The sequence below is a fragment of the Ranitomeya variabilis genome, chromosome 1 (genome assembly GCF_051348905.1).
Source record: "Ranitomeya variabilis isolate aRanVar5 chromosome 1, aRanVar5.hap1, whole genome shotgun sequence".
NCBI classification, from domain to species: Eukaryota; Metazoa; Chordata; class Amphibia; order Anura; family Dendrobatidae; genus Ranitomeya; species Ranitomeya variabilis.
In genome coordinates this window covers 66,725,866-66,738,823 of record NC_135232.1, presented here as the reverse complement: position 1 = coordinate 66,738,823, position 12,958 = coordinate 66,725,866, and the positions used below count along the sequence as shown (strand labels likewise).

The 12,958-nt window shown below is 40.5% G+C and overlaps 1 protein-coding gene across 6 annotated transcripts in view; it reads right to left on the bottom strand.

The window, feature by feature from the left end:
* Positions 1-12,958, bottom strand: part of UNC13B (unc-13 homolog B) — a 328,189-nt gene that overhangs the window by 171,129 nt on the left and 144,102 nt on the right. For 4 of the 6 annotated variants that reach the window (XM_077284742.1, XM_077284725.1, XM_077284734.1 and 1 more), the window contains 2 exons: positions 7,708-7,930; positions 6,381-6,506 (listed from right to left, as the gene is read on the bottom strand). In XM_077284742.1, the coding sequence (XP_077140857.1) occupies positions 6,381-6,506; positions 7,708-7,930 (349 nt within the window). The remainder of the gene's footprint in view (positions 1-6,380; positions 6,507-7,707; positions 7,931-12,958) is intronic. The other 2 variants (XM_077284764.1, XM_077284769.1) reach the window with 1 other exon arrangement.

The window sequence follows — 12,958 nt, the reverse complement described above, 5'->3', positions numbered from 1 at the left end:
TTAAATAGAGTCTGTGGTTCTGGTGCTTTGGTTTGCGTTTTTGGTACTTCCACAGGAGTGGGATCAGATTTGACAGATTTACTAAGAAAATTAAAAATATTGCTGGCAGTCTGTGACAGACTCTCCCCTATTTGTGTACTGGCTTGCGGCTCTGGTTTACGGTCTTGAAATATATTTTCTGAAGGCATTTTTGTAGATTGTTCCTTAAGACCAAATTCTGGTTTTGAAGTTTGTTGAGCAGGAATAGAGGGCAAGAAACGTTTGCTTGTGGATGTAGAAGGAAGAGTAGAATCCATTTCTGGATGGTCTCTAGGAACTGGTGTACTTGAAGACACAGTGTTACCTACAACATTTGTAGATGACAGGGAGCTTCTCAAAGCAGTGTCATGAATAGTCTCTTGCTTCTTTAGCTTATTCCTTGGTGTTTGAACACCACCAGTTTCCACATCATCTCGGTTTAACCCTAAAGACTTTTTATCATCTATTGTAGGTATGACTTCAGGGGGCTGCTTAAAAGGCACGGGCTCTGTTTTAAAGAGATCACTTATAGACCCAAATATATTTGAAATGCCAATGGTTTCCTTCTGCTCGGAAGAGGCTTCAGATATTTTATTACTCTTGGTATTTTCCTCCAAATTCTTATTTTGTAAATTCTCCTGAGATGGAGTTGGACTTGACGTTACAGAATCAATCTGAGCCTTGAAAAAATTCAAAAAGCCAGAAGTAGTATTTTTATCAGTAGTGGTTTTGGCAGAGCTGCCTTCACTAATGTTAAAAATTTGTAGAGCACTCTTAAATAGATTTTTTTCAGGCTCACTTTGTGGTGGGGCATGATCCGTGGGTTCTGCAAGTTGTTGGCTTGACTTTCTTTTCTTTTCTTTTTTCTGAAGAATCTGTCTTGGAGTAGATATATCAGTATTTCCAGCTGCTCTGGTTAGATTTTGAGAATAATCAGGGGTGTTAAAGTTTGCACTTTCCGAAGTTCCTTGTAATGAATGTTTTTTCATCGTCTTGGGCATCTTTGCATTATCTGAATGGTCATCCCTCTTCGGTTTTACATATCTCTGATTGGCAGCATCAGCAAGAGGCACCGATGTTCCTCCCTTTATCATATGTTCGCCGACTGTCTCTGATGGCTCAGTACAAGCAGCAGGTGAATGATTGAGGTTTTCACTTTTATTCAGCAGACCACCAAGTGAGGAGAACAAGGAGGACACTGGACTGAATAAAATCTTTTTAACATCGCTTTTTTCAGTGGACTGTGGTTCACTTTTTGACATGGGTTCAGTAATGGCTGCTGGAATAGAAACCAACTTGGGCGCTTCAGTAATTTTTTCATCATAGATCTGCTTGGGCGCATGCTTTGCTTTTGCTAAATCGACAACTTCTACTTTTTGGTGCCACGGAGAATAATTATCAGCAAAAATATTTTCACTGTCTGGTCTAAGGTCTACTTTTAGTTTTTTAAGCTTGCATGTTGAGAAATCTAGAGGCTGGTCACGCTGGGAATATACAGATTCTTCAAACATGTGAGAAAAGGTCTCCAAGTTCATCAAATGGTCATTTTTATTTAATGCCAAGTCAAGGGGGCTATTTAAAGTATGGTTATCCATTTGATCATCAGCAACAAACCAAGGAAGCTCTCCATCATTTAAGGGTACCTTAAATCCACACAAGATGACCTCATCGTCTGAAAGATAGTAACTTGGTTCTAAGTAATCTTCATAGTCAAAATACGATTCTGTGTCTGGTGTACAGATATACACATACTCCCCAGTAGGGTCAGTTAAGAGAGAGTAAATGTAAATGCCATCACTGTACATATAATATCCACAATCTCCTTCCTCAGACTGCCACCATAATCCAAATTCTAGTAATCCCAACCATTCTACGTACTCGTCAGGAGAAAACAATGAGTTTTCATTCTGAATTAAAGAGTTATAATCAATCAAGCTCCAAAGAGAGTGATCATATTGAGAAGAAAAACTCAAATCTAAGGGAATACCTTCATACAAGCTATAGACATCAGTTTGCAGGGAGACAAGGTCAATGTTCTGGTTACATATCTCACCACACGAATGTAAATCCTTTGTGTATATAAACCCATCTTCCAATTGTGAAAACGAAACCCAGTCAATATTGTCATTTTCATCCTTCTTGCACAAATTCATGACTGTATCATTTAAGTCCGTGACGGCTATCCTATTGCTAGATAGATTGTTTCTCTTGCCATGGTCATGACAAGTAGTAGACTCTCTAGCATTCCTGTGGATACCACAATCCGTAACTCCATAGTCCCACTCATAACTACAATGGCTTCTATTATCTTCTAAACCTTCACCCAAAGTTGGCCAAACTAAACTATTCTCAGCAGGATAGAAGCCACTATCAAAATCATCCATCCAACACAAACCAAAGTCTTCGATTTCTGAATCAAACTGGACAGAAACATCCCTTGAGCAGCTTTCGATATGACCAAGACGTCTTTCTCTACTTCTATCTTTAAGAAGTTTTTGTGGTTCATCTAAGCAATTAACTTTCTCTGGCATTTTGCCAACAGTTTCGTTTCCTTTTTGCACAGGTATTAGATTTTTAAGTTTGCTAAAGATACCCAAATCCTCACTCTGTTTCTGATCACTAGAAATCTCTTTCACATTATCTTTTGTAGTCTCTTTTGGTGCATTCTGTAGTAAAACATTGGTGGAGATTTCGTTGCTACTTAATAAATTTTCATTGGAAGCAAACTTAAATAATCCTGAAAGAAAACCTGATGCTTTTTTATCTTCAGAACCTTTGCGCTCTTTTATGAGGTTCTCCTGGGATCCAGTTTCACTGGATGAAAAAGTAAATAGTTTGGAGATGAATCCTTTGGAAGAGTCTTTGTCCAGATTTTGGCTTGGTTTGGGTATACCCCCGTCAGAAGACTTTTGACCAAAAATAAGGTCTTTTTCTACACTCTCTACGTGTCGACTCTGTTCGAGTCCTGCAGCCTTACATTTAACTTTCTTATCAGATATTCTTGAACAATCCATTTTTACTATAGGCTCTTTCTCAAAAATTTCTGTATGCAAAGGTTCTGATTTATTTCTGTTTTTTTCACTTTCAATATCAGTAGAGCATACATTGTCAACAGAGGAAAACTTAGGTAAAGAGGAAATCTCACTTTTCTTCTCAGTTTCCTTTTTACCCGTCAAGCTAAAAGAGTTGAAAAAAGGGATTTTGATTTTGCCTATTCCATAAGAATCGCCATCTCGAATGTCTGTTTCAGATTTAAAGCCTCGAGAACTTTCCATGTTGCTTGTATTGTTTTCCATACTGTTGGAAGGTTGGGTAAAAAACTGACTGAAAGACTTTCTTAAAGGGTGTAAAAATTGTTTATTAGATTTTGAGAAGTCCTCACTTCGGTCTGGTTTTGGGTCAATGTCATAGGTAGCACTCAAAGTTAAGTCCTTTGTCTTACCTGAGGACACTGGCAAGCGACAATCAATTTTATCATGTGTTAAATGTGTGTTGGGTGCTTGTTCTTGATAAAATTTGTTTGCAGTGGTCGGTGATTCTTCATGTTTTTCCTGTATCAACTCATCCATACTTAATTTTTTTGTAATTTTCTTGCATACGATATCTTTATTTTCTAAGGATTGTTGAGCAACTGAATGACAACTTTCGACTAATAAATGTTCTTGTGCACATTCTAATCTTGAGAGCGTCGATGAAGATCCAGCATCAAATGAATTAACAGTGTTGCTCAGTAGAGGGTTGTTGGGAAGATTACTACTTATTGTAGAGGAATGGTCAGGTCCTTTAGATTGTTGGTTAGAGCTTTCTTGGCTTTTGTTGGGTACCTGTTGATGGGGTCCTGGACTAGGTGCAATATTGCATTTATTCCCACTATCTGAACTCATTTTTTCATCAATATTTTTTGCATTCATAAAATTACTTCCAAAAGTAAACTTACTGCTAAAGATTTTCGATATTCCCCCAGTAATGGGGTTTTCTGGTTTCTCAGGAGTGGAGGAAACCATTTTCTCCACTGATGCTGTAATTTGTTTGGCCCCTGAGCCAACCTTCTGTGTAAATGAGCTAAACAAAGAGTTGACCGTTGTTTTTATACCAGATAGTTCAGGAGTAGATTCGAACTTCTCATCAATACTTGTGTTTGGTTTAGGAGCAGATTCACATTTCTCATCAAGACTTGTGTTTGGTTTATCCACACTTACGTTGGGTTTGTCTACATTGTTGGTCACATTGTCCAATTTTTCAGTAGAAGAGGGTTTGCTGGCTATGCTGCCAGTAGTCAATTTACTAACCGGTAAGGTATGGAACTTGTTAATTTCTTCTTCTTTTTCAGCCAGATATTCTGAAACAGACTCAACTAAACATTGTAGCTCATCCATCGTATCTACATATTCTTCTGTTGGTTCTTCAACCGGAGATAACTTAAAGTTGGGGTAGCTATATTTACTGAAAGACCCTCTTGAAGAGATTTTGCAATTGAGAGGTTTTAGATTACTAATTGTATTTGAATTTAGAGGACTCATAGCAACATTGCCCGCATGAAGCAACCCGGGACCAGCCCAAGACTGCGAAATCAATGCTAGCTCTTCCAAATCATCATCTGACACCGATGAACATGGTTGACCATCAGAAGCACTGCTGTCATACTCCTCTAAGGTATCAAGAGAACAACTGTGACCAATAGCAGCTGGTTTCTGTTCAACTAGTTCCTGTAGCATGTGAACTATATCATTATTGGACTTGCACGTGTCATGGTTTCTTCTCCCACTCTTCACCAGCAAACCATTTTTATAAGGTCGTAAAATTGGATAAAACGAAACAGATTCATTGTTCGGATCAAAGGTGGTGTCAGACCATAAAACATCTTTTTTGGATTGAACATTCATTTCATAACATAAGCCATTAACCTCCATTTCTCGTTTTTTTATACGAGAATTTTTCTTCAATTTTCGTCTATCTATTGTATTATACTCCTCGGGGTATTGAGCAAAACCAGATTTCTGAATATGGTTTTGAACAGACATCAACCTCTCTACTCCTCCATTAATTTCAACATCCATGTTCTTCTTTGAAAGGTTTGTTTCCTGCCAGTTCTTTTGGCTTTCTTTTAGAAAATCTTCAATAAGCTGCTTGCCTATTACTTCACACTCGTCTTCCCACTCTTTTTCCATAGAACCTGTCTCATCGGGAATGATTCTAACTTTACCTTTAACTACAGAGGGATTTCTACTATGTGTATAGGAGATCAAAAGGAGAAGAGCGGGAAGAAAATGGAAGAAAGGGAGTGGACAAAAGAAAAGACAAAAACAGAATGAGAAAACAAACACTTTGCACAAACAGTTTTATAAAATATTCAAATTACAATACAGACAAAATGCAAATAAAATGAAAATGCTCAAAATTCACTATATTTCAACTATTTCACATTAAACTTATTTCATCAACATTAATAAATATGGTTATTTCAGCACTGCCAATATCTTCGCGTTCAAGGGCTCAATAAGAACTATCCTGTGTGTTTAGTAGATAGACTAATGGATTAAAAAAAGAATATGCATTATTAATTTCGAAAAGAAGGATTTGTCTAAGATTAGAAAAACATGGCTTTCTGCAAAAACAGAACCACAATTGTCCATGGGCTGTGTCTAGTATTGCGGCTTTGCCCTATTGAAGTGAAAAAAGCCAAGCTGCAGTACCCCACACGACCTGAGGATAAATGTGGTGCTGTTTTTAGAAGGTAGACTTTTTTTCTAATATTGGAGCCCCATTAATGTAGTTTTCCTTACGCAAGGACAGACGCCTGGAAGCATTAAAGGACTGGGTAACGGGATCTTTAATTTTTCTTTTTGCTTAATGTTTAAGGCCTACATCATCGATTGCCAAAAATCGGATGTAATTTTTTACATCTTAGGGATTTCAAACATATAAAAATTTCCTTACCAACCTCTCAGAGTCCTGAAAATAAAATTGGAAGAAGAATTTGTTTTACTTTTAATCAAGCAAGGACGATAGGAAGAGACGGTCATCCTAGTAATCAGCGCTGCAGAACTCGATTCATTAGTATATTAGAATATTTTTCATTATTTTAAGATAAAACAATTTTGGTACTTGGAAAACTTTTTAATAAGTTGATATTTAAAGGCAGACATTCAGAGACTCAATGCTGTTACAGAAAATAAACATTTTACCATCAAATTCACGCGACACGTAAAGCCTCCGATGTAACAAGTAAACAAAAAAATGCACAAACACGGCCAACTACGCTCCAGTGTGTATTGCACCCTGAAGACATGCAGCTACCACGACACGGCACAAGCCAAGGCACAAGCCAAGGACACAGCATGGCACAGACAGGGTTGACCCACCTATCGGACAGATCTAGAGAATGCCTGCTTTCTAGAGAACAATGGCGGCTCGTCAGCTGACTAGATTCTGATGCAGACTCTAGATCGTGACGTCCATTGGCACCGGAATCTACGCTATCATATCGCCTTAAGAGAGAGAAAAAAGGAAAGTAGGAAAACGGTAGAGGAAAAGGCACAATATGATTATAGTCACTGCAAAGATACAGAGAAAACGAACCTCATCCTTGACATCAATTAATAATGGTAACAATGTATGAATATTAATTAAAAAAAAAAGACGAATAGCGGATACTGAGAAGAACTGTACAAGTTAGGAAAAATAAAGGTTTAAAAGAGCAGAAGTTTTCACTTTAGGCTACCTGCATTAATTTTTTTTGCATAGGCCAATGCTACATGTGAAAATATAAAGCTCCTCTTACAAAAGGGAAATGTCATCTTCCAGTATTCCGTAGTCAGATTTCCTTGTCGGTTTTCTGTAAATGATCAATCTTCCCACTCACCAAAAAGAAACATTATAAAGTAAAAAAACACAAAATAGCACAAAATAGTAGAGAAGGGGGAGGGGAGATGCAGCTGCAGTTTAGTAACTTATCTTCTTCCTACCATCTCTCAACATTCAGAGATATCAGCTGGCATGGAGTCAGAAACAAAAATAAATTTCAGAGTACAGACACAGCAGCTTGTCCAGGGTCCTGAGACTCGTTTTATCCAACCCTATCAGGACTGTTTGAAATAGGGAATTTAATAAAAAAAAAAAAATCTACATTTTCTAGCCCAAACTCAAAATCTTATAACATAATTTTACTCTCACCAACTCACAATTTTTTATTTATTTAGAATAAATAAAATAAAATCAGTGACGCAGGAGCTCCAGCGGCATCTGAACTTATTTGTAACGGCTTGATTTATGATGAGCTCAGATAGTTGGAGATGCACCAGAAACACTCTTGTAATAAAACAGGCAGGGAAATCTGTTACCTAAGAAAACAGCAGCTGTAAACCTCTGTGGTTTTGCCTGTATACTCACTTATCATAAGTGACATATGCTCCCTTCCTGGCCGGGAGCGGTGTTATGTGCAGACCGTGAACTGGAGCAGCTCTACATGGTCGGGCACAGCCCATAGCAGGAAAATAAGATTATTTCAACACAGGAACATTTTTTGAACACATCCAATTGTAGAACTTCTGAATGTTCCTGGATCTATTAATTAAAATGAACTTTGTGGAACAACCCCTTTAAAGTTCAGTATCAGCAAAGATCATTATGCATAGCTATCGTAGACTTGCACTTAGGAAACATTAATACATATAGTACATTATATTTTACCTCATCGTCCTCCTCTCCCGGAAGTCCAGGTCATAGCTCTGCATTGAGTCAACACAGGACTCCCGAGACCCCCCTTGCTGCTGCAGGCGAGGTTGCACAGGGTACTGGTGGATGGAGGCGTTGGGCTGAGAGGTTGTATGATATGGAGGTGGCATGCTGTTGCTGGTTTCGCTACGGTAGTCACTGTCCCGGTCATCAACGGCACTATCATGGTCTTCGAAAGCTGAAAGAGAAAATAGGTTATAGGCCACACACACCGCATTTGTCCTCGTCTACTGCACTCGGACATTATTTTAAGGTCATGGCATAAACCATTAGCTGGAGCAGCCATGTCACCTAGGAGGAACCAAAATAAAATAAGTCAGATCTCCATTTGCTGCAAAAAACTTAAAAAGTTAACATTTCTGAATTTAAATAAAAATTTCACATAAATCAATGTTTGAAAAAAAAATTTTTGTACAGTTCTAGAAACGGAAACTAGAGTTCACGTGCACTGTGAGGAGAGGATCACCAACCACCACATTGTAGACAATCTATGCCACCACCAAGGCTGGACCTTTAAAAGGGACAATCAGATCTCTGCATGTGCACTGGACAAGGTTTCCATGTAGACTTTTTTTTAGATAAAGTCTTCTAAATGAGAAGTAGCATCTCCAGACTTTGGAATAACATAGTAACCTTTTTAGAATAAAATTAGGGTTTCGAGATTGTCGAGTCCTACTTGTAAATGGGCCCTGAAAAACTCAGTTCTTTGCAAGGCTATTCTTTGTAAGTATTGCCATTGTGGGGTTATCCAGTGCCTCTCCCCTGCACATCAGGGGGGCGATATCGGACTCATTAGCAGATTCTGTGCATGCATCAATGCTAATCAACAAGAAGCATGATACCTATTGGTCATGCACAAGTCTAGTAGAATTCTGGAAATCCACCAGTAGGTTCATGGTCTCCCAAGAAAAGGTGCCTTGTGTAGGTCTCTCAAAGCTTCCATACGCATTTCGATATAAGTCAGCTGAACCGGTCTATTTTGCAGGATTGGCAAACTGATGTGTATGGGAGCCTTTCGATTTGCCTGACCACATTATTTTGGGGGAGAGAAGGATCAGGCTGGTTACATTTCAACAGTGCTCAGTGGCGAGATGATCAACCACAAGAGGAGTACGGGAGCAACCCTCTTGTGTCTGGGTGGAATCAGGAGAGATAGTCAACAACTCTTTGGATCGACACTACTGGTTGGCAACTTTCTGCTTAGGCAGAGTGAACACAGAGCCAATAAATGAAATTTATTTTGCAATTATCGATGAATATAAGGATATAACCTATAATGTCTGAAAATAACGGCACAGATGCTCCTCATTTAACGATCTGAAAGAATCAGAAGAACCATATCCATATTTTGTAAAAGACATGAGAGATGTGATTGTCCCGGGAATATAAGATGCTTCTTCACAAGGTCTGGACCCATCAACTAACAATGATTTACTTTCTGGTGGAGATATGTAAATCAAGAGCTCTGAATGCTTTATAATCTGAGTAAGTCAATTTCAGGATGATTTTGGGATATATTCATAAAACCTTCTGAAGAAGCAATGAATTGAAAAACAGGATTGTTAAAAGGGTTTTTTGTTTTTTTTGGTGGGGTGGAGGGGTTGGTCCACCTGCTGTTACCACATTGAGCGCATCCCTACTATAATGGTACTGAAGCAGCTCATGGCCAGGATTGTAGAAAAGCATGACATACATTATCGAAAAGAAACTCAGCCATTGTTCACACAAAAAAAATAAATAAATAAAAGTGTGGCAGCAGTGAGGGGAACGGCAAAAATAACTGTACCAGACTGGATAAACGGAACAGAAAAGTATAAAATGAACAGGAAACACAGCAAAAGATCCAGCACATGGACAAGAGTACTGTATCGCTAGTTGCAGATTGCTGCATGCTTGGCCCTGTGCACAGTAGGATATTCATGTATACGGGACATTGGTACCACAGGACAGGCACAGACCAAGACGAGAGGCGATGGGGTAGTACAATCTGGATTTCGGGGGACAGGAGGTGAAACAGTGATCTCTATGGCCAGTTGACAAAGTTTTGTAGTCGTTACGAGAATCGCTCATCTGGTCATAGATGTATGAGGGCGGTCTACCAATTAACCGATTCGACTCCTCCCTGGATATGTGCAGGAAGTTAGTTGTTCCTAGAATCGCTCATCTGGTCATAGATGTATGAGGGCGGTCTACCAGTTAACCGATTCGACTCCTCCATGGAGATGCAATGGTAGTTGTTCCTAGAATCATTCAACTGGTCATAGATATATGAGGGCGGTCTACCGGATAGCCGATTCGACTCCTCCATGGACATGAGCATCGGGATTAAGTCAACCAATAAGTCTCCAGAAGGGGACAAAAAAAAAAAAGATTGGGTAGGATGAAATCTATCATTTCTCAGTGTGAACATTCACTGTGGCATGGGTTAAGTTATTAAATCAGCAATTGTATGCCGAACGAAGAGCCCACCATTAAAAGGGATTTGCACCAAGATTAGAAGGGATAACTTCTTGATCGCTGTGGGTACGACAATTCGGACCCCATAGCAATTCTGAGAACAGAGTTTTAGAAAGTCCGTTCTAATTGGAGTGAAATATGAGAATGCGCACCTTCACTCCATTCATTCTCAAAATGGAGTGCTGGAGATAGCCGAGTGCAGTCGGACAGGCAGCTATCAGGAAATTATCCCCTAGTCTGTAATAAGGGGGATCACTTGTAAACTTGGTACAAACCCTTCAAGCTTCTTTTCCAGAGCGCAGCCGTAGTATAACTATCAGACATCAATGCCCAATAAATCACACTTCTATGGCCAGCTTTAGGGACACTCCCTTTTCTTAATGGGCCAGGAGCCAAACTGTGAAGAAGACAATTCATTCAAGTAAAGCAGTATTCCCAGCTTGGACATATCCAACTGAGTGAGGAATAGGGTTTCTCTACTCCCGACAAATACAGAGGCAATGAATGAATGGTGGGGTAGCCACGTGCTCACAATGTTTCCATATCTCCTACAGAAATGATTGGGGTTAGGCCTCTTTCACACTTCAGTCTTTTGGTGTCAGTTTGAATCCGCCGTTTTCGTCAAATAGCGGATCTGCCATTTTTTTGGGGCGGATTCGCTATTTTCCCATAGACTTGCATTAGCGACGGATTGTGGCGGATGGTCGTCCATTCCATCCGCCATGTGACGCATCCGTCGAGATTTGGCGGACGTCATCTAGACATTGACGGACATTATAACGTTTTTTGTCTGCGCCGAAATGGCGGTTCGCGACGGATCCGTCACGTCCGCCATTCCATAGAATGGCCGCCTATGGGCGACAGATCCGTCGCGACCGTCATTTGGCGGATCCGTCACCCCAATCCGCTTTTTCAATTGCGCATGCTCCAAAAAGTAGATACTTTTCCCAGACAACCCCCAAGTAACGGATCCATCAAAAAAATGGATCCGTTAGAACCGTTTTCTCAACAATTGTGACGGATCCGTCACTATGTCGGAGCAGACTGACGCCAAACAACTGAAGTGTGAAAGAAGCCTAAGCAACACATATGGGTCCATTTATCGTCTACCTGGATAAGAGTGCTGTGGTTACCTCACCCGAGGTGAGACCTTTATGGATGTCAGGGTCTAGATCACAAAGAATCATGGTGTTGTATGATCTACTAATCACCAACGACCGCATGGTGATTAAACCACTGACCAAATGCATCACTGAGAACCAAAACAGTAACAGGAAAAAAAAGATTTTTGGTTAGGGCTACACAGACTTCCACTGGCAACGGCTTATCTGCCCTAGCACAAAAGGAATTGTGCAGTTGAAATATAATCTTCCCCAACATTTGACGTTGGGGAAGAAAGAGAATGTCCCTATATATTAGATGGTCGTCAGGATTTGTAGAAATCAGTGGGTTCACCCAATCCACCAAATATCTCAAATTAATATAGTGTCATGTCGGACGCTATTCACACTAGGGCGTCCGACAGACAGCGGTAATTCCACATTCGTCCACTATATGCTCAGTGGTGCCGGCTAGACTTTATCCAGGTTGTCCGGGGTTAATCTAGCTGGTAATCGGGTTGGAGGCTGGGTCACGCCCATTGCCTTTAAATAGTTTTGCTGGACTTTGGGCGTCGCCAATTATAGCTTGTGTCTTGTGCCTGGTGATCTCGGTTTGGAGTGGTGGTCTAGGAGAAGAAATATCGTATCTGGTGGTGTATTATCATTTGTTATATTTCTCCTTCCTATATTTGTATTTGTTTTGCCCTGTGCACATTATAGTGTTTTCCTGTGTGTCTGCGGCGTGGTGCGTTTTTCAGTTTTCTCTGTCTGTGCTTTCTGTAGGGGTTGGTGTGTGGTCTAATCACTGGGTGGCGGGTTGTGGTTTCGGCTTAGGGCTGAAACAGGAGTCAGGGTCAGGCCTGGCGGCCCAGACAAGCACACCATCAGTGTAAATTCTGGGAGAGGGACAGACAGGGTATTCCCTAGTCTGAGGGATATCGCAGGGGCCCGGGTAATCAGCTGTAGACTACCCAGTACCCATCGTGACATATAGTCATAATCTGTGGTTGTAAAGCTTTGGTTGTAGACCCAACCATGACTTATTGCCCATTTCTGCCTTCTGTTTTGAGACAATTATGTCTTGAGCTCGTGAAGTATGTAAAGACACCCAATACTTACCAGATAAAAATAGACCGAAGGTGACTATTTCAGCAGATTACCAAATGAATATGGGGGGACCCTTGTCTCCTCCAACAGATTGTCGGGAGAGCGAAGAATCCTTTTGTTTGGAGGCAATATGGCTGCCAGAGGCTTCTGGCAGTGGCTCTTAGAGAACACGAACACACGAGTGCTCAGTTATGACGAGGGCACTGTTGTGCCAAGAGCTCTTGTAAGGGGGAGATTTCGAGATCAGCGGGGTCTGTCGAGATCAGCGGGGCTTGTCGAGATCAGCAGCCCTTTTTGCCACATAAGGTGGCACCACTATTATAAAGGGCACATAGTAAGTCGGTGGGGTGGAGGGCTAATACAAATTCTGCACTGATGGCTCAGGAGCTTAAAGTTTTGCCACTGACCAGACTGATTGGTCTAGACCTGAAACCTGACCCCTCCATTGAGGAGCCAGTGGTTGCTTCAGTGTATCTTTAGCAACCAGCTGGGGTTGTGCCGAATTTCTATAAAGAACTAGGGTAGATTTGGAACTGGTTTAA